The sequence below is a fragment of the Elgaria multicarinata genome, chromosome 2 (assembly GCF_023053635.1).
Source record: "Elgaria multicarinata webbii isolate HBS135686 ecotype San Diego chromosome 2, rElgMul1.1.pri, whole genome shotgun sequence".
Lineage (NCBI taxonomy): Eukaryota > Metazoa > Chordata > Lepidosauria > Squamata > Anguidae > Elgaria > Elgaria multicarinata.
The window spans coordinates 99,929,337-99,953,633 of NC_086172.1; the positions used below are offsets into that span (position 1 = coordinate 99,929,337).

Below are 24,297 nucleotides of genomic sequence, written 5' to 3' on the forward strand. Positions count from 1 at the left end.
GGGGAAGCCACAACATAGATGTCAATAGTGTGATTCACATAGAATACAAATATGCTTTCAAAACAATAATGATCTTTCACATACTTTTACAACATTAATATGGATTTTGCAATACTTGCCATTGATTTCTCCAATTTCCTGGAGGAAATTGAACAAATATATCAAAAAGGGGATGGCTTGGTCTTTACTAGTAAATTTATTCTGAACAGAATGGACTATTAAACAGTGGAACTAATCCTTATAAAGCAAAGCACATGCGATTACCACCTTGGTGAGCTATGTGCCACAGAAAAGGATAGGAAGTTGATGGGTTGACAGATCCTTAGCACAATTAACTCAGCCCTAGATCTTCTTGGTATTTCCAGGCCCATAACTGCTGAAGAATGATGAAGCTGTAGAACTGTTATTCACCTTTCAAGACAATAATGCCTTGTCTATTGTTTATAGGACTCAGAATAAAATTCCTTATGCTCAATAGACATAAAAATCATAAAGTTGGAAGGGACTGCAGAGCTCATCTAGTCTAGCCCACTGCTCAACTTCAGATTCTCCAGTGCAGCATGCAATTACAGCATCACTGAGGCAGCTGTCCAGCCACCTATTGACATAATTCACTGGTTAGGAGCAGGAGGATAGCTTTATGAGAAGCCAGGCAAGTCCTAGATTTAGTGGCACGGCATCAGTTTTGCTCTTCTTTTCTGCCTCACTTTAAGACTTTTTGCCACTTGCTGCTAGAAAATACTTAAATGATTTTAAGTGCAATTACATACTTCCCACTTGGGGTTGGAAATACCTTATAGAATCATAGAAGAGTTGGAAGGGCCTATAAGGCCATCAAGTCCAACCCCCTGCTCAATGACGGAATCTACCTTAAAGCATGCTCTTGAATGCCTCCAGTGTGGGAGAGCCCACAACCTCCCTAGGTAATTGGTATATCTAAACTACAGAACGTGTAAAGATTTACTATTTACTAGTCAGCAGGACACTATATATATATATATATATATATATATATATATATGTGTGTGTGTGTGTGTGTGTGTGTGTGTGTGTGTGTGTGTGTTTTGACAGGGTTCTATAAATTTTAAAGAGTTCTTATCATTGGGCTGTGCTGGCCTGTGTTCACGGATGTTAAACAGTCATTTCGGAGAAATATACAAAGTTTCATGTGTTCTTTTCCTTTCCTTCACAAAGTGCTCCCCTTAGTGTTAACTCAAAAGCTTCTTACCAAACCTCCATGATTTTTTTTTAAAAAAAACGAACTTGAGAATTTTGAATACAGGAGGGGCACTGTTTTCAGAAAAAATATATGAAAGCCTCGCTGCATGTGCACCAGAACCTAGATCAATACTAAATCCAACTTTTAACAGATACATTCAACAGAATGTAACAGTGCAATCCTATGCACATTTATTCAGAAATAAGGCCTGTCATAAACAATGGGGGTTAAGTGTATGCAGGAATGCAGACTTAGTTTCATAAGTTCAGCAAATGGACTATAAACAAGTAAACATTTATAAGGTAGTGATCTTCTGCCCAACATCCAGTAGGACTTAACATATGCCTAATTGGGTTCAATCCAGAATCTGTCTCCAGCCGTAGAAGCTTCTGACCAGGGGAGGAATACCACTGGCAGAACGGAGAAAGCAGGGATCTTCATCGATTTCCCCCTCCCCTACAGTCCCCTATGTTCACCCAATCTGCTCTGTAGCATTGGGAGACCTTCTGGAATAGTGGGGGAGGTGGTGTGAAGAGCTGCTGGAGGAGGTGGGCTTGGTCACGATTGTCTTATCTGCACTTTCTATTAGCGGGAGCATTCTGAGGGGAACTCTGCTCAGGGAATGCTCCCACCAATGGAAAAGAAGCTATATCAGCCCTTTGTGTGTTGGCTTCTAGCTATGCCCTTCTGTTTAACAGCAACAGTCATTTCCTCTCACATGGGGAATGTAAATTGTTAGTATCCTCACCAAGCCAGACTTCCCAGGATTCTTTGCAGTAAGCCATGGCAGTTATTGACATAGGCTTGTGGTGGAGATACAGGTATTAAAACAGAAAACAGTTCTTCAGAACCCTGGATTTTTAATTACCAACCAGGAACTCCACCACATTTCTGAATGGTTCTATTATCTTTGTGCAGCTTACCCGGACTTTAGCGGTGGTAGTCAGAGGCGTATAAGCCGTAGATTCTATTATTTCCCTCTTTTCTTGCTGTGCCTCTGGTCCAATGAGCACATTGAAGTTAGTGGTTAAGTGGCGTCTTAGCAGCGTCTTTTGAGGCGGAATGTTGAGAAGCATTGCCAGAGTATCACCATTAAAACGAGGTTCAAGGATCTGTTGGAAATGCAAACACAGGCACAGAGTTTTATACATGGCCTCTAAGTAATTAGGCATTCAACAGGCTGTTTTGAATTCTGAATGTTTTAATTATTCTGTGCAGTATCTAGAATGCTTTACAGTAAGCCTTACAGACAAGAAGCAACGACTCCTCGTATGTTAACCATTATAATACATTTCCATCTGCCGTATAAACTTAACAAAACATTTATCCACAAATTTTCAGTAGCACTCCTTGGGGCTCTTGCAACAAACATCTGTTTGGGGTGGTTAAAGGCATGACTACGCATGAAGCCTGCAGTGCCAGATCCACAGGGTTAGAAAGCACAACAAACATTAAAATGGCTTGGATCCAGAGTTGCCCTTCTGCAAACAGAAAGGGGTCCCTTTTGTGAATAGAATTCAACAGAGGCTCTGACTGGCCAAAGGAGGATAGGAGGTGATCCAGAGGGAGAGGCGGGTAACAAATAAATAAATAAATAAATACATATTTTTTTTTATTATTATTATTATTATTATTCCCTCTTCTCCGCTGCAGCTCCAGTGCAACCTCCCACACTGTCCAAAGATCCCTAACCCTACAGAGTTAGGGGCGGCAGGTTTTGGTTTTGGGGTGGCAGCAGGGGCAATAGTTGAAAATCTCCTCCATCCCTTCCATCAGTGGGAGCATCCTGTAAGTGGAGGTTTAGCTCATGGGAACTTTGGGCTAAAGCTAATGGGTTGGTTCTAGATTTAGGTGTGTACAACTAGGAGAGCAGGAACTGACTTTCCTACCCTCTTCTCCCCACGCAGCTCCTCCACCCCTTAAAAATGCTGCACAGAAGGTTGGGGAACCCTGCTGAATGGAATGAGCTGTGGTGCGGGAAGTGGGAGACACCTCCAGTATGCACAACCATTCTATCCATGGAAGGCGTATCCTGGACCCAACCCCACATTATTGACAGTGATTCATCTGTGTGTATGGCACTTTACAAATAAGCAAAAATCAAACAATCTAAATGTGGGGAAACAATAGAGGAGAAAAGGGAAAGTAAGAAGGGATGAATATAAGTAATACAGAGGCTTCATTAATATTGGCTTCACCTCTCAATCCTCTCTATAGTCACCAAGAAGGGCTTTGAAGAACGAGAGAAGGAATATATTCTGGGAAATGGTGTTTGCTGCCTGTAACTACTTCCCCATTCATTCCAATGGAAGGAGAAGAATTGTGTGCACTTTCCATTGCAGATGCAGATCTACCCCATCCTTTGGAATAATGGAGAATGTCTGAAGATATAAGGATCTCTGGATCAGGGCATACATGTCCACGAGCTGTTTGACCATCAGACCCAGCTATGAAAGTCGATTCAGATGAGCATACTTTGACAGCGTAGACTCACATGACAGCTAATTTCTAAGAGGCAGTTCACAGAACTAACACTAGTGTAAAATAGTCATTTGGGGGGGGGGGTTAAGCAGAAAGCTAAGAATTCAAAAATATTCTCCATAGGAGCTGCTGTCAAGGGCATCATTACTTTAATAAATTTTAGTGTAAGCTATTTTGTTTCTCCAACGTTGTTAAGGATGTTCCATATTGAAAGACAATTTGTTTTCTCTTGCAGGTGCTTCATTGAGAGACTTGCTTGACACTTTTATCAATCGCTGATTTGAAAGTAATTTCCGCTCTTTAATTTCAGCTTTACAAATCCACATACTAAACACCAAAGCTTGTTACACAAGATCATTTATAAAATGTGAAGATAAACAATTTATCTTTCATAAAACACTCAGACTGATCAATGAACATATTTCCTATCATAACTAATATGTTTGCTTTTTCTTCAGTTCATAGAAGTGAAGCATATGGTGAAAGTTTGAAAAATGCTTTGGAAAATGTATCTGTTTTTTACTTTTAAAAAGAAGGAAAGAAAATTCCATATTTAGTTTCTTACAATGAGGCCACCATGAACACCGCTTCCTCGAAGGTTTGGTGCATATTCTGCCAGATCTACCGATCTAAGCCATTCCATCACTCTGTGATTGGACCACTGAACTACTTCAGAAGGTGAAATGTTATTCTGTGTTGGGAAAAAGATATACACACATTCACAGTTAAATACATAGAGATTATTTGTCCATTTACTAATTCTATCTCCCAAGCTGGATACTGCTATTCAAATAATTCCTCCTGGGTAATCAGTTATTTCCCCTAAATCTGTAATGTAGCTGACTTTTACTCAAAACTCCATATGCACTTATCACAGTACAATGCAAAAGTGCACATCCATTTCACTACAGAAGAGAACCTGCTCCATATGGAAAGATCTGATGCGGAAGGCGTTTAGTCTGCCAATGGGACTACTCATGACTAAGTGACCCCCAAAAGCACCCTCAAATAATTCATAAGCTGGTCTCTTTGCACATGGCCTGGACAGCACCAAAGAGGAGCAGAGGGAATTACAAGGGCAAGGAGAACATGCCCTGGGAAGAAAAAAGCTGCTAAGAGTGCCTTAATGTTCTTCCACACTTGCTTTTTCTAATGGAATAAATAAGCACTCTCTCTAGGAAGCCAATAGTCAATACAGGGATGGTTTCTTTTTCACCTCATCTGCTGGCCTCCTACGTAGGCAGTGAGGGTTGAAACTGTTCACATGCAGCACATGAATGGCACATTTAATACTGAGATGATGCAGCTGGCTTGTGACTTTGAGGAAGAGGAGGTCATTCTGCAAAACAAGACAAACTGGTCAAGTGGTGTTGCAAATTCAAAAAGCAGTTCATTATGTTGCACTGCAGATTAGAAGTTGAGATCCAACCCACGTGGTATTGTAGGAAAACAAACTGCAACTTGCAAACACACACACAGTGTGTGGCTTGGTTTTCATTTTCTGTTCGTGGAGGGATTGGGAGAGTACTTTTGGATCAGAGAGTTACTACGGCTCAGTTCAGACAACATGTTTCTCTACAGTGGGTTTTAGAACTGCACCGTGGAGTTTTTGCACCACCGTTGAGAAATGTGTTGTCTGATGGGAAAATTCCATGCAATGGAGCAGCTTTTTTTGGGAAAACACTCCACGCGGAATATTCATGCTGTGCAGAGGAGAGTTCCTGCACAACCGTTGTGTTGCATGTTGCGTGGAGGGCTCCATGGAGTTTCTTGTTGTGTTGAGTTCACTTTTCCCACTGGCTACAGAGTTCTCTGGCAAGAGTGGCGAAAGGAGCGAGTGCCGCTCCAGGACAGCTGCAGGGATTGTATTTTTGCAGCAATGTACTCAACCCCACGGTAGCATGCATTCATGCAACGGTGGAGCTTGAACATGTTGTGTGGTGAGTACCCCCTACAAACTCAACCATTGAGTGGAGTTTTCCCGCTGTGTTGAGAAACGTGTTGTCCGAATTAAGCCTATGACTCTACAGTTGACAGAACCTACAGAGCCCCTTCCAATAATGTGGGGAAAAGAGAACACAGTTCCACATATCTTGTCCCACAACCATAGAAACAGAAGGCCTGGGGGGCAGATTCTATGGCTTACAAAAAGGACCTGGGAAGGCTCTCAATTTGAATAAGAATTAGTCCAGTTTGTGTCTCACATGCTACTCATCAGTTTAAGATGCTGGGGGTCTGGAGTTCTTCAGACTTCAGTTTTCTCATCCCCATTCAGACTTAAAGCAGGCTTATCCATTTCTTATTATTTTTAGTCTCCTGTATTAGGAAGCTCAGCCTATTTTTTAAATTTAATACTAAGTGCTGGCGGGTGATATTACTATTATTATTAGGACAGTGATGTGTGGGAAGGGAGGTTTAACCCTTCCCTATGATCCTAACAAAAATTGTCCCCCCCTCTCCCCATTCTAGTGCAGCAATTAACTTTACTAAAAAAGAAGTTCCCATTGCTGCATTTAGTGGATTGTAAGCCTGAGTGCCTGGAAATGATCTGAATAGACTGCTCCCGCTCAAAGTTTCTTAAGGGTAAAACATGATCTTACTTAGAGGATCAACAGTTATTTTTATAATTTTTAAATGTGACTTTATATATTGATATAAAAACAAACTAGGAACACAAATTCTAAAGACAGTTATTTGATAAAAATCCAAAGATAAAATTATAAAGACAGAGGAATTCCAGTAGGAGAACGGTTTATCTTCTCTCCCCCAATCCTAAAACGGAAGAAAATGGTATTTCTATGTTTTAATAATTAGGGTCTTAGGTCAAGCCATCTTACCACAGTTAGATATTGAAGCATTCTGCCATCAACCCTTGATTCATGAAACTGATCTTTGTATTGAGGTAAGCCAATATCATCAAGCCACCCTGCAGAACACATACACCGTTTATAATATAATATAAAATCTTTCCTAAAGCTGCATGCATTGGAGAATAATACACTAACTTTTATGCTCCTTCATGAACTTTATCTTCCCCCACCCTGCTCCCAAAGATGCTCATCTATTCCAATTAATTGTTTCCATGTTTCTCTGTTAAAACAGCCGCTTAAATAGGAAGACTGCTGACAGCTTCCACCATATTTCACAGGGGTTAGAAACCCATATACTGTTACAGATATCAATGCACAATTGTTGAAGTACACTGCATTCTACTTCTTCTGGTTTGAATAAGGACAAAGGTTTTTCACATCACTCTACATATGTAAATTGGCTTACCATTCCAATGATGTCACTGTTATCACGCAACAACGTTTTGCGAATGGCAACTGTTAAAGTTATCATCACTCTCTGTACTTTTTGCCTTTCAATTCCCTTTGCCAACACAGTTTACAACTTTCTTCACCCCCACTCCCACCATGTGTATATAAATCTGTCAATTTGAAGTTAACACTTCATGCATCTGATGAACTTGACAACTTATGCCAGAATAAACTTGTTAGTCTTTATGACAGCGAAGGCTTTGTTGTTTTTGCTACAGAACTTGTGGCTACTGTAGGAAAGCCTATTGACAAAACAGAAATGAAGCCCCAAATCATCTCATGGTAAACTAGGAATTTCTGAAGACGAAATTCGATTTGAATATTTCCCTTCCCATTCACCCCTGAAACTAAAACAAGCTTATACAAAATGTAAAGTGGGCAAGAAAGCTCACCAATGTCTGTTTCATTTAACTCTTACCACTTCAAATACTTACGTGTCACCCAGATATGATCTAGCTGTGCAGACTTTTCGTCTTGTTTTGTATTTATAGCTTTAACTGCCAAAACCAATTTCTTCCTGTGCAAAGGTTGCTTTATTCCTAATTCCTAGAAAGGATAATAATAATAATAATAATAATAATAATAATAATAATAATAATAATAGTGCCGACCAACTTGGCACTTGACAAAACACATATATTTCAAAGTTAAGATGCCCAAATGTGATTGTGCTGCTTGAACTAGTTGCTGTATTTTGATACTGGGACGACTTACTCTGGCCAAGACAAAAGACGAGCTTGGCTCAATAGCAAAGTCCATGTAGAGACCATATTATGCAATTGCTCTTCACTTCTGGAATTTTTTTCTCTTAAACGGCTGCCAAAGCCATTGTTCAATACATTTTGAGAAATAATACAAACATTATCTACACAGCACGCAGCGCTGCTGACCAGCAGTTTATTTTTGCATCTTTTTTTTTTAAAAAAAATACTGTATACCATATTCTGAGCTTATCAGCAATGGTTAATTATTATTGTTTAAGTGATTGCTCTGAATTCTCTTCAATAAATGTTATTGCCTACATTCTAGATCTCTTACCTTTTCCATATCCTGTGGTGTTGCTGTTAAAAGTGTGTGGCCAGATGATACCCACTGTCGTGCAAAAATGACATACTGACCAAGACCAAAGTCCTCAAGCCAGTTACAAACTCGTTCAGTGCCCCATTGTGCAAATGGGGCATTATGATCACTAAGAATCAGAACAGAGGTTCAGATTAGTATATTATCATCATCATCATCATCCATAATAATAATGTCTCTTAACACTTTGCAAACTGAAATCGTCAGACTCACTCTCACACTATTCTATGATTCTATGATTATTATCACAGATGGAGGGGCAGTTAAGAGAGAGGGGGCTAAGGCTCTTGAGCCATCTACAGTTGTCCAAAAGCTAAGGACAAGAGGGGATTGGGCTGGTTATTGTAGTACAAGATCTGGACCCAACTTCACATGTCACTTGCATCACAATAGAGACACCATGAGGCCTTGGGCACCAGAAGCTGGGCTGGTGGGGAGACCACCTTCTTCCTTCTGGTACAACTCAGCTGCCCCCTTCACAGGTTGATTGAGCATGGAGATGCATTAGTTATTCAGCCTCTTATTCACAATGGGCTTCCAAAGCATGTTTACCCTCTTGGAACTGTGTTTTATTCACAATGATAGTGAATATTTTCGCCTTTGATCATTGATAGGGTTCGATTATTAATCACTTAATGGAAAGTGACCAGTTCCTCTGTGGTGTCTCTCTAATAGTATGAAATAAGCCAAATAAGAAAATGCAGTTGAAATACAGGTGGGGAAGCAGGCAGGTATACTGAAGTTTATGACAGAGCAGTGGCTAGGCCACATTGTACCACACTTCCGTCTTGTTGCAAATGCAGGAGAATTTGTCATTCACTTGAGGTGACAGCACTATGCAAATAACAGTTCTATTCTCAGTGGTAATTTGCTGTGGATTAAGTTAATGGGATGTAGTCTGGGGCCCAGTGCGGAGGGAAGAGGTGGCAAAACCTATTCTTGCCACAAACACTGCTATCAAGTGTCCTTGCAACAGATGAGTTTCACCCTGTCTTGTTCATAAGAAATTAAAGCTGCTCAAGGTTTCCAAACAAACAGCTCAAACTATCCCATGCAATTGCCAGTAAGCCATTAGTAGTACTTTACTGATAGCAGAAAGAGGAAACGTTGCTGCACAGTTACAAGGTAGATGGTGTAGTTCTCTGGACAAGAGTCAATAAACCACTGCAAGATCGTTCATCATGCAATATTCAACAATGCTACAGCAAAAAGCAAGCAGTCAGCATTTACTTCTTCTGCCCCTTGGTTTCCTTTGACCGAGACAATCTAGGTCCAGCTGTTGCCCGGAGGCCACCTCTTCGAAATTCAACCAAGCCCAGATCATCGCCAGGGAAATTCCCAGACTGAGTCCTGCGTATTCTTTTTCAAGAAATTAAAAATAAAAAGCCACCAGGCATTAAAATGCAAGATGCACCTTTTACATAAAAAATTAAAAAACTTTTAAGTATCAACAGGAATTCAATAATTTTCAGTGTTCTATAGCGTATGTGTGTGTGTGTGTTTAAAATAACACATAGAAAGTATCAAAAAAATCCTTACTTTCCCCATATTTTCTTTATGCCTTTTGGACTTCTTTTGCTTTCTGGAGATAACGGAGACTGTGCTCCCGATTCTGTTCCAGATGACAAGGGTGAAAGGTCATCTGAAGTAATTGTACCATCCATATTGTCAGAGTCCCCTGCGATTCAAAAAAGCCATTATTATTTATGAAGCCCTGGTTCCACAAAATAAAAAAGGTTAAAGGAAATGTTTCAACCCAAAAAATAATCCCTGATGCACCTCAAATCACTCAAGGTTAAACAACATTCCTGAAATAAAGATCTATGTATCCTCTCAAATTTATACACTGTGTTTCCATTAACCATGAGAATATATCTTCTGGGCAGGTTTACAAAAAAAAAACCCAAAACCCCATGGATTGGTAACATTCATCTGATTTGTATCATGGATACAGGATAGATTTTCAAAAGGTTGCAATTTTCTATGGCACTAGAGTCCCAAGACTCCATGGTAGTGGTCGTGTAAAATAGTTTAGTAGAAACGAATTCTTTAAGGGTGCAATCCTATGGGTTGCGTCCTAGATACTTGTACAAGCATCCTATGCCGCTGCCTCTGCATTTTAGCTAGACGGACTATTTCGGACATCTGCTGGAGGCTTCGGTGGGAGGAGGAGACTGGGGCAGCAATAGGAAAGGACTTAAACCAGCTGCCCCAGTTTACTCCCTTCCCCCAAGAACACCCCCTTTCCCCGTTTCCGCACTTTGTTTACTGAGCGTGGAGAGGCAGCCAGTGTGGTACTCGCTCCACACTGCTACGAGGGAGCAGGGGCAGGGAACAGGGTTTCCTGGCTCTGAGCTCAGAGCCCTGTCTTCAAACTTGGAGCCAGGAAACCGAAAAATCCTTCCTCCTTCAGACACTGTCTAGGGGACAATAAGCTTGCTCCCTAAGAAGTGTTTCTTTTTGCATAATTAAATTGCAAAAAATATTAGATGTGAGGATCAATTACACCTAGCATCAATATAAATAAATAAATATATTATTAGAATTTTAAGCTGCTGTGATTGCTATTTTAATATTGTACTGGTTTTATATGCTCTTTTAACTAATTCTATATATTATATTGTGTTCGGTGTGGTTCCCTGCCTCGATCCAGAGGGAGAGGCGGGTTATTATTATTATTATTATTATTATTATTATTATTATTATTATTTAGAATAAATATCAGTTGGAATTCATGATCCCCACAGACCAGTTCAGAGATCAAAAACTGATGCAGTTTGTCTAAATTTCATCTTAGAGATCAATCTTATGCCCTTTGTGCACTCTGATACTGGATCCTCTGACCTATCCAAAGCCCTGCTGGGTTCTTGCCAGCACGGCAGAAGAGAGCATGGAGTCTTTTAAAAAAACTTCTTTTCTCCCTCCACAGGGTGTTTTTTTTAAAAAATGTTTTGCCATGTTGGGGATGTAGTTGGGGACTGGGGAGGGCTGTAGCTTCACAGCTCTTCCTCTCCACTCAACATAACTCTCCCAGCACCCCCAGGCTGAAGTTCCACCCTTGGGGAGGAAATCACAGTGGAAGTTTTGCCTCTTTCTCCACTCTCCGAGGAGGAAATCTACCCTATCCTATGGCCCCTGGGACAGCCTCCCCAAGGACCACAAGATTGCTTTCTTACTCTACTAGGAAAAAGCTGGCTTTTCCTTTCAGAATCACAAATCAAAGTTTAGGTAGTCTATTCTCTGCAATTCATATATTCAATCAAGAAATACTTGCGTGGGTGGGTGGGGAATCAAATTCATTGCTAGCGTAAAAGCTGCACATTGACTAGGGATACGGTACCTAATATTGGTGCACTGACACTCCTGATGCGATCTTCAATCATTCCAAGAACCAGAAAGCCACATGAAGAAGCAAAGATGGAAAATTCAAGCAAAACAAAGTTATACAGAAGCAAAGAAAGTAAACATCCAAAGGCAGGAATTGACAGGAAGCAAAGTAGGAAAGTAGATGAAACTAAACGTTTAGGGGAATGCTAAACCCTCTATATATCAAAACGCTCTGCAGTGAGAACAGTAAATTTTAAAAAGCATTCACAATGTATTATATAACTTTTTAAGAATCCCTGTTGATATGAAGCAGTCCAAAGCTAGATGGTACAAAGAATAAAATACTGTTCTATTTTTCACTTAAATGGAAACAAATTCCAGTAAAATATGGTGGTGTTTTGGTGTGTTTTTTAACATTTTACTGGGATTTGTTAAAAAAAGCCTCACAAACACCCATCCTGCTGATTCTCTAGCCTTAGTTATCAGCTTTATTTATAAAGAGGTCAGAAAGCGTTGCTTTTCCTAGGAGAGTCTATGCATTTTTGAAGTTTTATTATTTCAAGAGGGCTATGCCTTCAAGTGGGTCTCTCAACACTGTAATTAAACAGCAGAGATATGGTACCTCTCTTAGTATTTAGCCTACTTTTTTCAGGAATTCCAATACTGAACTCTGGCCTGTTCCTGGGTACCAGAAAAATCTGCGCCATAATGCAAATGTCTGTAATTGCAATCCTCAGATTGTGTTCAGGGCCACAAAAAGGCATTGGATTGCAACTAGTATGACAGTGCAGTATCAAAAGATAGTAAGGCAATAACTTTGAAGACAGAGGTGCAAGGTGTATTACCTAAACTTCCACTGAAATTATGCGGTTTGAGGGCTGAGCCCCCCTTTTATAGAGGCTTCTCAATTGTGGTACTCACTGACATGCTCTGACTATGAGCAGAGGCAGTCATGCACACAGAACATTATACATGTAGAATTTTAGCACCTCCTGCAAATTGTCAAGTTTTAGTTTTTGCACGAGCAGGTAAAACCACAGACAGGCAGAGTTCTGTGCAATCAATTGACATCCATACGATTGACTACATCATAAACATGACCAAGCGGCTAACTGCCCCAAGGTCCAGAGATCAGGAAAGCCACCTTTCCACCTTATAGAATCATGTAGGTGAAAACTGTGTAGCATTCCCTCTTTAACTCACAGATTAATTACTCCTGGCAACATCATAGGATATGCTTTTAAGCAACTATAACCTAAATTTCATATCACACCAAGACATATTTTTATTTACAGTTAATTTATTCTACTTCCTGAAATACATACTCAGGCTCTGTATGCTGTTGTCCTCATTGCCATTAACACGACATGTCTTTGGAGAAGCAGGCGTATTGTATACCCCATTATCACCATTGTGTGCTGGCCGAAGAAGCTTTCCTGGCAAGGTTTGGTACTTGCTGCTTTTCACATATGACTTATTCTGTCATAGATAGATGGATACATAGACAGACAGGTAGATAAATAAATAAGTATTAATTCTGAAGTTTACTGCATTCCTTTCAATTAGAAGTAATAAAAACCTATTGTCTTCTCAGATATGTCAATGTCTGGACAGTACAAAAGTTTCCCTTGGTGGCAGTTGGCTTCAACAATATGCTCCCCAATTTATATATCGAGATACCGAGGGAGTTGAGCAGCTTTGCTCATGCACTCAGACTGATTGCAGTTGTTGTGGCCATTTGGAGGCAGGGTATGGCCTTGGTCTGAAAGGAAGGACTGAATGTGTGAGTGAGCAGAATCTGACAACTGTAAAATTCAGAATGATGAAGACTGTGGTAGACAGTATGTCACACACAACTTATTTTTTTTGGTATGCCACAAACCGCATGCAGGCCAGCCTTTCCATGCTACGTTTTGAATCGCTATTGATATCATTAAATGTAATAAATATCACCACATACTGGAGTGTTTGGATTGGGATCTAAACATGTCACTAGGCTCACAATTGCCTCTTGTCACCTGAAGCTTTCTCCAGTATTCCTGCTTAGTGCTTCTAGCATATGGTCATCTGTGTTTTTTGGAGGCATGGGAAATGGACTGTCTTGCCATTTTGACTGGTGAGTAACCTATATGGCCCTTTTGTTACTCCCAATTCTTATCATTCAACTGACTGGGAAATCAAGGAATGGTATCTTAATATATAGTCACACAAGCAGTTTGGCACACCTTCATCCAGCTTCACTTTTTCTACTAAACAAGACAAGTTTTCTTTTAAGTCTAAAATAACTGTTACACAGACTGAAGCCTTAACTAGTTTGTTCAAACCAGAAGTATATGAATTACTCACAGATGCACATTCACAGGATAACAAAGAGGATAAAAATAAACTACACCATGAAATAATGATTTTCAGAATGGAAACGTTAAAATGGAGTTAATATACCTCTTGTTCTATATCACGTTCTACTGGTTTCCCATCTACATGCTATGAAGTTGCAGGAAGGACAATTTCATAGTGTGAGGGAGAGAAAGTAACAAACAGAATGTTAGTGTAAACATAAAATGACGTTTTTAGTCTGATTTCTAGTGATGGTCTGTGAGAACAACAGCAGGTTTATTTTCTCCTCAATATACAGCATCATGCCACACCAATATTAGTGTTTGTCTATAAATATAAGCCAAATCCAGCTTCAATTGAAGTCAACTGCATTTGTGTCAGTGACTTCTACAGGCTGTGTACTGGATCTAAGCAAATGCCTTCAAGTTCTGGGATATAAAACAGCTATTTAACTATTCACTGCAATAACTAACCAGTAAGGAATGAACTGCACAACAGTGGATTATTCACATTTGTTAAGGTGTGTATGTCCCCAATGTATGTTGGGGAGCAATACCCCACTCACCCCAAGTTTACTGCACCACCATGCACTGGATACAACATCTACCCAGTACACACATGCAGAGCATTCAAGTTACGTATGACTGAAATGCCAGTATTTCCTCTTGGAAATTGAGGGGTAAGGAACATGTGTTATTTCATTTAGCCCATATACACACTGGATTCAACATCTAAATGGCATCTTAAGCATGTAGAGATGCAGCAACATAGGCCACTTTATCAAAGTGAAGCTGCGACAAGGACAACAAAACAAACACACTGAAAATTTGGTTAGATTCTTGGGCCCCGTCAGAGAGTCACTATAGGACAGTGGTTTTCAAAAACAAACCCTTTCCAAATTGACTTATCTGCAGAGAAGCCCTTGTAAGTTGTAAAGAAGATTCTGCAATGCACATGTGTGGAGTGCTGGCAAGTCAACCAGCCATACATGAATGAAGAGCTCACATGCCACCTCCCTGTGAACCACAGGGGAATTTTAGTAATGGTAGGCAAGCTGTCTTTAAGGGACTTTTACTGATTATCTCACTGAAGATGGAATCCCAGGGTCCCAATGTTCAATCCCAGGATTGAACATTGCTGCTATGAAATATTTTAAGTAAGCTTCATGTAAATGGCCATGTTAGTAACAATGCTGCTGCACAACTATGCAGCCTAGATTTTGGGATAAGAGTACCAAGGCTCCCAATTGGATCAAGAGTACAACCTTTATGTATTGGAGCAAAGCATTTCAGTTTCTACCCATTCCTCACATTCACATGTTCAAATTGAACTAGAAATAAAATTATATGCTCAACTGGCCTTACATTCAGCAGTGTGCAGCACTATATCATTCTCAGTGTCTGGCTCAAAGTACAAGCTCTTGCAGTTGTGTTGTGACAAAACAGCTTCTCAGGCCTTAGCTAGACCTAAGGATTATCCCAAGCAAATGGAGGGGTCGTCCCTGCCTGCTCCCGGGATCCCCTGTGTGTCATTTGGATGCACAGGGATGATCCCGAGACAATCCCAGGATATAGGCTTGGTCTAGCCATGGCTTTAGTCAGGCATATGCACATTTAAGTTATATATCCCATCAGAACAAGCAGAATACACAGAAGGAGAAAATAAACCTTTGAATTCTAGAATAACTAGAGAAGTTAGTCCTTCATTCATTTGTCATACATAACAGTACAAAATAACATAAAAATGAAAAGTTCACAGAAAACATGCTGGAGAAACACTGGAAGATGTTTTGAGGCTAAACACAGTCTCTGAATACTATTAGACCATTATATCACCTTCAAATTGAATGAATATGTACAGTTTGCTATTTCATCAAGATTCTGGCTTGAATTACATAGCTATATTGGTCAGAATGCTTTCAGCGTAGTTAGTTTCCATTTGTTATAAGTGATGCAACAGAATATAGATTTCATTGGTTTGTAATATAAGCCATTCCCATCTTTAATTTCTTTGATCCAAAATTCAAGGAAACAACAAAATTAGAATTACTATATGCTGGGCTTTGCCTAAACAGACACGTGCTATTAAGTATTTATTATTGTAAAATTATTTGAGCCAACCTTTTCCAAGGATTCACTTTGCAAGTCTTCTAGACTACTTGAGATTTTCTTCTGAGATACCCTTGAAAGGATAAAGCAATAATTAATGTAAACAGAGACCCACACACCCAAAGTGCACACACACTCAGAAATAGCTAGACGTAACAGAAATCTTCTTTTACTATAATCTGCAGTCTTAACGTCCAATTTATATTTGATGAAGGCCATAGGTAAAACTCTTCTCTGTGTAAGCAATCCATGCATACCCCATCATGATTAAAAGCACTTCTCATGTACACTTTGTGTGCAGCATCTGTCAATCTGGTTTGTTAAACATACCGGTGGTCAAAAGCCTGGGTGGCAGCACTGCTGGTGTAGCAAAAATGCGACATGCAAAAGGGCTAGCAAATGTAGTGTTTTCAAATGTGATGGTATGTGTGTGGAACGTTTGCACTAGTAAGGATGTAACCTGTGACCAGCATCACATATAAATTGGGCCTGATAGCCATAAGGATGCTGGTTTCCCACCGGGCATGTGAGAATCTTTTTCTTCCCATTGAAATGCTAAACATGCAGCCCTTGAGATAGAGATGATTTGTTTGCCAATGGGAAGTAAAATAGGAATGTAAAATACCATAACCATTGTGTCAGGCTAAATATTCAATATGTTTTTTGGCCTATGTATGGACATTCTTTAAAGGAAAGCCTCATTCAGTTTGTTAATAGCAAAGACTGAATTTAGGAAAACTTTTCACTTGCACTGGAATTCCCAGTGTCCTTTAAACTGGAACCACAGACTGCTTACTTTGGGAGTAAACCACAAAAGATTCCTATTAAAAATGCTTTGATTGTGAAGTTTTCATGGATTATTCTCCTCACCTATTTCGGAGCTCCAGGCTTTCCCCATTTGTCGAAAAGAGGTTATTTGCAGGAACTGGAGAGCTTTCACTGTTAAACATAAAGAGACAGCGGATTTTAAAGGGAAAGCTTTAAGGCACATTCTAAATCTATATATCCATTATGTTTCATCCCATCTGCCTGTATATGGTTAGTACAAATGATATTCTGCATAGCAGAATATTAAGAGCAACAGTGATTTACACAGAAAAATACTATATTTTCTTGCCTGATTTCCAGTATAGGTTGGGTTGATTCCCCTTGAGGTACCTGCAAAAAGCATTTAAATGTGGATTTGCTTACATAGAAAAAGCCCCCAGAATCTCTGTTGCAAATTCAGAAAAGAAATAATGAACCAACCAACCTCTGGTTTATTCATGGGATTCCATTTTCGTAAAGTTGCCTCAATATCATCTTCACTGCTACCAGACAAAACTCTTTCTGAAGTTCCTGGAAGGAGTGACATTTAAAACTGTGGATGGTTGAAGGGTTTTTCGTTTGTTTGTTTTTAAAAAGACACCATAAGCCAAAACATATTTAGGCCCAATTCAAAAAAACAGCCAGTTCTCCATAAACACTTGTCCAGAGCCTAAGATACCTTCTGAAATCCTTTTCCAGAAGTCTTCACCAAAGGAATTGAGACAAATAACTACTAAGAACAGGTGCTTTTCTGCTGTGGCACCCTGGTTATAAAATAAGTTTCCCAGAGAGGCTCGCCTGATGCCTACACTGTGTTATTTTTGGCCCTAGGTGAAGACCTTTTTATTTTTCCAGGCATTTTAGTTTTTCAGTTCCTGTTTTAAATCTGGCACTAGATTTTAAATCTTTGCACTGCTGCTGGTTTCTATTTAGTTATTTTTCATTTTTTTTTGTACTACAGTTTTGAACTTTTATATTGTATTTTATCGTCTTGTATTTTATGAATTTAATTGTTGTGAACTGCTCAGAGAGCTTCACCTATTGGGTGGTATAGAAATGCAATAATAAACAAATATTTATAAGCCGTTGCAATATAGAAAAAATGCAGCAGGCAAAGCCAATGAGGTGCAGCAAATAATTAAGAATATTTAATTATATTTAATAATCCATTTAATAATACATTTAATAATTTTTAAAAATAAATTATGGCAATTTGTTCAGGAGTTATATACTGTATTACATTTTCAAGACATGTAAAGCAGAGTTCTCTCTCCAAACAGGATGGGAAATTAAAATTTAGAAATAAGTATGGTTAAAGGATGTAAAATGAAACAAAAACAAAACATAAACAAAACATCACCATGTAACACAACTGCACAGATATAATTCCACATCGTAAGCACAATGCAAACTCCCTTTCTAGTTTTGGATGTTTCAACCACTGATATAGTGGAGAGCTGCCTCGCATAAGCAGCCTACTACATGAAGCAGGACCCCTATTGCAAATCAAAACACTGAAATAAGTAAAACATATATTATTATTATTATTATTATTATTATTTATTTATTTATTTATTTATTTATATAGCACCATCAATGTACATGGTGCTGTACAGAGTAAAACAGTAAATAGCAAGACTCTGCCGCATAGGCTTACATTCTAATAAAATCATAATAAAACAATAAGGAGGGGAAGAGAATGCAAACAGGCACAGGGTAGGGTAAACATTTTCTTTTGTGAACTGCCCAGAGAGCTTCAGCTATTGGGCAGTATAAAAATGTAATAAATAAATAAATAAATAAATAAATAAATATAAACAAACAGGCACTGGGTAGGGTAAAACTAACAGTATAAAGTCAGAACAAAATCAAGTTTTAAAAGCTTTAGGAAAAAGAAAAGTTTTTAGCTGAGCTTTAAAAGCTGCGATTGAACTTGTAGTTCTCAAATGTTCTGGAAGAGCGTTCCAGGCGTAAGGGGCAGCGGAAGAAAATGGACGAAGCCGGGCAAGGGAAGTAGAGACCCTTGGGCAGGTGAGAAACATGGCATCAGAGGAGCGAAGAGCACGAGCGGGGCAATAGTGTGAGATGAGAGAGGAGAGATACTGTACATTGGTATGCAATTTTGTGAGTCTCCCAAAATTCTCAAACAACAACTTAGATTTAAGGTAACTGTACCAGAAATGGTTACTGAAAACGGTATAAGTTCAAAGCAAGGCTTCAGGAACTTACAGAGAGAAGATCATGAAACTAATAAATTATTACAGTTTCTTCCCATGAGAACAAGACCTTTCAGACCAAACCTTGTGAGTTGAAGATTATATCGAGTTAATGCAGAATCCAGAGGGCTTTTTGATGAAACAGCTCATTAATAATGGTCCCAGCAAAAAGAAAGTATTAGGAATATTAATGATTAAAGATTAAATTGGTTTGCCATATGTCTACTAATAAAATGAAATAAATATGGATATTATAATAATCTCAATATAAACGTATTTTTGAGGTTACTTAAGAAATCATAGAAAATTCACAGGTTTATCTAGTTACCCATTATCAGAAAGAAAGGCTGTCTTTAACATTTTCTGTCATTGTTTTGGGAATCCAGAATATAGACTATCCCATGGCACAGCAACATAGCTTTTGAACCCAATGAAGAAAACATCGCTTTAAAAACCAAACAAATCCCCCCTGCCCCCACCCGGTATGGAAGGTGTAGATTTAAGAGGGATAATTGCCAAATTCTTATTTTTAAAAGGATTTTTTTTCACATAAATATCTGCAAGCTTTTCATAAACTAGAATGAAAAGCTATTACGTTTGTTTTTTCAATAAAACTTGGCAGGGATCAGAATGTCTGTGTCTGCAGGCAACTGCATTAGGCAACACACATTTTGGCATATATCATTTATTTCAAAAGGGGATTAACTTATGACTTCTGTAGTGTTCAATTAAAACTTTTCTTTTGGGCAGTATTACAACTTCAGCGTTTTGTTCAAGTTCTCGATTCTAGCGCAAGACTGGGTTTGGACATTATGATAAGCCGGGATGGGTTAAATAAGCCAGGATGGGATTTTTTTCACCCACGATGGCACGGGGGTTGTCTTAATGAGGGGAAAGACCCAGGGTGGCCCCGCAGTGGCACTAGGTCCTTTATATGATGCAGCAGCCATTGCCGAGCCATCCCAGGGCTTTCCCCTGATACTCCGAGTTTAAAAAGTTGGGGACTTACCTTGACTTTTCCCTCTTTCAGCGAGGTGACAATGGCATCTGTCGTCTGTCACCTTGCTCTGGGGTTGCTTCGGAGGCGTGTCTGGCCAATGGCGACCCCTGATTGGTCGCCATTGCTGGACAGGAAGGATGGGGGAGGAGTAAGCACGCCAGCGAGCCAAATTGCCGCTGAAATGCTTCCACGCTTCTCAGGTGTGGGCAGAAGGACGCCACACTGGAGAAGTGCTTAAAGGTTAAAAAAAGAGATTATTTTTTTTAAAAAAAATATGAGGTGTGTGCTGCAGCACCTATGCAGTGCTGCGCAATTGCTGCTCCTGAGGCAAACCCTTCGCTCACTCCTTGCCATGGAGACAACCGGCAGGAACGCAAGTGTGGGATAGTGGGTCTTGAGGCTCCAATGCGACCTCGTATAGACACCCCCTTATTTGATAAAAATAATCCACTCTGATAACCCACATACTGCAGAGTGGGTTATTTAACCCATGATGGATTTTCATGTCATGTGGTGGTCACAGTAGGTTATTTTGGTCACTAATAGAGTCTCTTGGCAAGAGCGGTCAAAACCACTGTCACCACTTTCCTCCAGCCAGCAGATCTGTTTCCATGATCCGCCTAGCAACTGATTATGCTCGCAGTCGGACCCCACCATAACCCTTCCTCAAGCGTGCAACCTCCCCAAGTGTCAAACACCATCTCAGTTGGGTGGCGGCAGCTGCACAAGCTTGTCATTTTGCCTTGTGTGTATCCCTGCCCAGGTTATGCTGTGTATGAAGTTTTGTCCCTCTCCTGCAAACTTCCATGGTGTTATAACTACCACCCCCTTTTTGGCGAAAAGGTGCTTTAGCCTGTGTGGCTTTATCAGTGCACACTTTCCAATAGGGCCTCGTGTGTGTCCCTGCCAGGAGAGACTGTGTATAAAGTTTGGTCCCGATTCTGCAAACTTCCAATGCTTTAGAGCCTCTACCCACTTGTCAGGGTGATGCTGGAAGTGCTGAATTAAGCCCCTGTATTTTACTCTACATCTCTACATTAATGAGAGGGAAGGTTAAAACAGGCAGCTGCGATGTTGTCAATAGGTGAAACAGTGCTACTGGTGGTACAGGAGGACTGCAGCAGGGCAGAGGGACGACTCAGATTACGCACAGTAGCTTAATAAACTACTCACAGTAGCTTAGTTGTTTCATTGTGTAGGGGATAGCAGTAGCTTATTTTCATAATAACCTACTGTGAGTAGTTTATTAACCCATCAGGGCTTAAAGTGACATCAAAAAGCAGCCAATATGTAAAGGAGTGAGGAGGGTGAGAGCTGCAGTCAACTTATTTTTCACATTGTTCTGTAAAGACAGTGTTACACATATTAGCCAAATGTTCTGTAGTTAATTATAGCAAACTGGGTCACTGTGGCAATCTGTGGCAAGTGAGCTCTTTAAAATTACATTATGTCACTGGAAAATATTACTTCGTGGAATAAAATATTGCCTAATACCATCAATTTCAGATATTATCCTGAGAGAAATGCAGGATAGGTTACAAAAGAGGAAAATTACTTCCAGCTCTTCATATATCTTTTGCATAGCCTGGAAAAAGGTCAGCAATTTAATATAGCCCTTTTGCTAGACCTGATATTTAAGAAAAGCTAAAGAAGGGGTTTAAGACAGGCACCGGCCGAATAATTATTAAATGATAGGAAACTTGATGATTTAAGATAGCTTCTGGTGTTCCAAACAATATTTACCATCTCAGCAAACAGCCCATCTTTAGCAAAAGCTGTAATGATAATAGGGAAACCTATTTAGCTTTAAAATTGAGAGCTCTTTAAAAAAATCAGAGTTGAAGGGGTGGAAATTGGCCCTGGAAATCTTTTCCTCTCCCTACTCCCACTCCCAGGTCCTTTGAACTGCAAAAGAGCAGCCCCCATCGGAGTTGAAGGTATCCTTCGAAGGGGGTGTGTTTGTGTCAAATTGTATTCAGAGGATGCTGGCCCCTATCCTTCAAGTCATTTTTTTTGTTAATTGCTTTTCTTTGTGTTCACTTATCTTCTTGGCTAGGTTATTATAAATGCAGACAGGAAGTATAACATATCATGTGGTTGTCAAGTCAGGCAAGGAAAGATGCTTTAGTAGACAACGTTTTTTTTTTAGTGAATTTATAATTCTTTAGAATGATAGAAAGTTGCATGACCTAATAAGGATAAATAGCCCTGAGCTATGGCTATGCTTTAGTAGAAGGTAAATTTGCTCTATCTGCTTTGCTGAATCCCATGGAAATCAGGGAATATATGTAGTAATACCTCCTTAGGAACATAGGCAGCGGCCACATACCAAATCAGACCATTGCTCCATCAAGCTCAGTATTGCCTAGAGTTATGATCAAGGTGGACAGGCTGCCTTACCCATGCCCTCTGCGCTCTCTCTCTCTCTCTCTCTGTATATGTATATGTATGTGTGTGTGTACTCCAGGAAGCAATGTAGTGCACCCAGGAATGTACATGAGGGTTTAAAAGAACTCAGTATGTCAGGCTACACTGTAATGGCTAAGTGCTGGCAATGCTTACCACACAAATGCCAAGCAAGGAATAGCAGAAGTGTAATTCAAGAGGTTTCACAACACTGAAGTAAAAGCGAGGTCCTTGGGCTACTTCTCCCAAGTCTGTGTTCAGCAAAATAAGGATCATTTATCTCAGGGCAGCCACTTTCATGAACTACTGAACTATCCCAACGACCATCACTCTAGGCTTATTTTGGAACGTCTGGAAATAGTTTTCTGTTGCTTAAGAACTACAGTGATTAAGATGTAATATTCCTGGTTGTGTACCCAAGCCCTATTTGCTCCATATACTAATAAATGCTCATTGTGGAGTCTTAGGGCATGTCTATACCAGCCATTTATCACAGGATCGTCCCGGGATCATCCCTGTGTGGCATCCCAAACGCCACACAGGGGATCCCGGGAGCAGGCAGGGATGATCCCTCCATTTTCCTGGGATAACCCTTAGGTGTAGAAAGGGCCTTAGAATATATTAGCTATACTAAAACCCCTAATTACTTAGAGGTATTCTATGCTTAAGAATTCAGTAATAGACATATATTAAAAGCTATTGTAAAACAAGGAATGACAAGTTGTGGCATCTCCAAAACTGCCAGTCTTATGCACAACTGCTGGGGGTGTATAGGGTCTGACCCCTCCAAAAAGAAGACCATCCAAGATGTTTTCCCTCAGCATAGTGCTTCTGTAGTTTGTCAGATTGGACAGTCTGGAATTATATACAGTATTCCCCAACAGATGCTGCTTGTTTCATCCATGTAACCTACCCTTTGGAAAAACCCTCCCTTCAAGCAATTCAGAAAGCAGAAAATGTGACGTCTTTTAAGCGCCTCCAGAAAACACACCCGTTCATCCAGGCTTTTCCTGAACTGTAAGTAAATTAATTAATCATGCCACTCCACTTTACGGCTGCTTGAATGGCTTTACCGTAGTTGGAAGTGTTTTAATGTTGCGTTTTTACTGTATTTTAATTTTTATTATGAACTGCTGAGGGATTTTATTATATTCAGTGGTATGCAAGTGTCATAAATAAATAATCAAACAAACCCTAGGACATCATTATTGGTCCTGAAAAAGCGTTCTGGAGGGTTGCCACTTCTGAATGGTCCAGCAGTTGTGCATAACGCTGGCAGTTTTGTAGATGCCACAACTTTTATAAGGGGTCCACGCAGTCAAACCTTCTGTATGTTATGATCTAAGTATTTTGATATGGGCTGTCTGTTTCACCTCATGACCCTATTTTGAGTATTAAATAAGACTATTCATTAAAATGGGTCATAGAATTTTAGAAGACCTTCTATCCACTGTAATATCCTCTAATTATACCTTGAACTGCTATCATGATCTCTTTCACCCTGCGGTACTGGCTTAGCAAAACTGTCAACTCTTCTATCCGGCGGTCCTAAAAAGAAATAAAGAGAAAAGCAGTAAGAAAGGCAGATTGTAATATACACCATCTTCGTAGCTAGCATAGGAATTCACAAGGATTGTGGTGCTGAGATATTTATTTTGCTGATTGTAAAAAGCGTGTCACGGAATCATTTTGCAGACACATTTGACAATATGGGCAAAAATTGCCCCGTTTTCTACCTCACCTTAGCTGCCCCCAATTTTTCAGCACACCTCTAGTTTCTCTATCAAAATGGGTGTGGAAAATAATAAAATGATCTTTACCTGTTATTTTAATGAGATGAGGTCTACTTGGAACAATCACAAAAAACTATTAAAATAGCACTTGCAACATTAATGGATGTGTTCATTGATAGAAGGATTGTATTTCCCTTTGCAAAATAATAATAATAATAATAATAATAATAATAATAATAATACCCATCCCTGCTATAGTAGCA

The 24,297-nt window shown here is 39.6% G+C and overlaps 1 protein-coding gene across 1 annotated transcript in view; it reads right to left on the reverse strand.

Annotated features, from left to right (window-relative positions):
- The window catches only part of PPFIBP2 (PPFIA binding protein 2), a 104,447-nt gene that overhangs the window by 6,600 nt on the left and 73,550 nt on the right, over nucleotides 1–24,297 (reverse strand). Inside the window, exons 11-26 of the mRNA XM_063118420.1 lie at nucleotides 23,774–23,849; nucleotides 17,125–17,210; nucleotides 16,990–17,030; nucleotides 16,743–16,811; nucleotides 15,885–15,945; nucleotides 13,870–13,911; nucleotides 12,753–12,906; nucleotides 11,441–11,473; nucleotides 9,640–9,778; nucleotides 9,331–9,459; nucleotides 8,059–8,209; nucleotides 7,455–7,566; nucleotides 6,538–6,626; nucleotides 4,917–5,039; nucleotides 4,266–4,391; nucleotides 2,143–2,331 (exon numbers count right to left, since the gene is read on the reverse strand). Of these exons, the coding sequence (XP_062974490.1) occupies nucleotides 2,143–2,331; nucleotides 4,266–4,391; nucleotides 4,917–5,039; nucleotides 6,538–6,626; nucleotides 7,455–7,566; nucleotides 8,059–8,209; nucleotides 9,331–9,459; nucleotides 9,640–9,778; nucleotides 11,441–11,473; nucleotides 12,753–12,906; nucleotides 13,870–13,911; nucleotides 15,885–15,945; nucleotides 16,743–16,811; nucleotides 16,990–17,030; nucleotides 17,125–17,210; nucleotides 23,774–23,849 (1,620 nt within the window). The remainder of the gene's footprint in view (nucleotides 1–2,142; nucleotides 2,332–4,265; nucleotides 4,392–4,916; nucleotides 5,040–6,537; nucleotides 6,627–7,454; nucleotides 7,567–8,058; nucleotides 8,210–9,330; nucleotides 9,460–9,639; nucleotides 9,779–11,440; nucleotides 11,474–12,752; nucleotides 12,907–13,869; nucleotides 13,912–15,884; nucleotides 15,946–16,742; nucleotides 16,812–16,989; nucleotides 17,031–17,124; nucleotides 17,211–23,773; nucleotides 23,850–24,297) is intronic.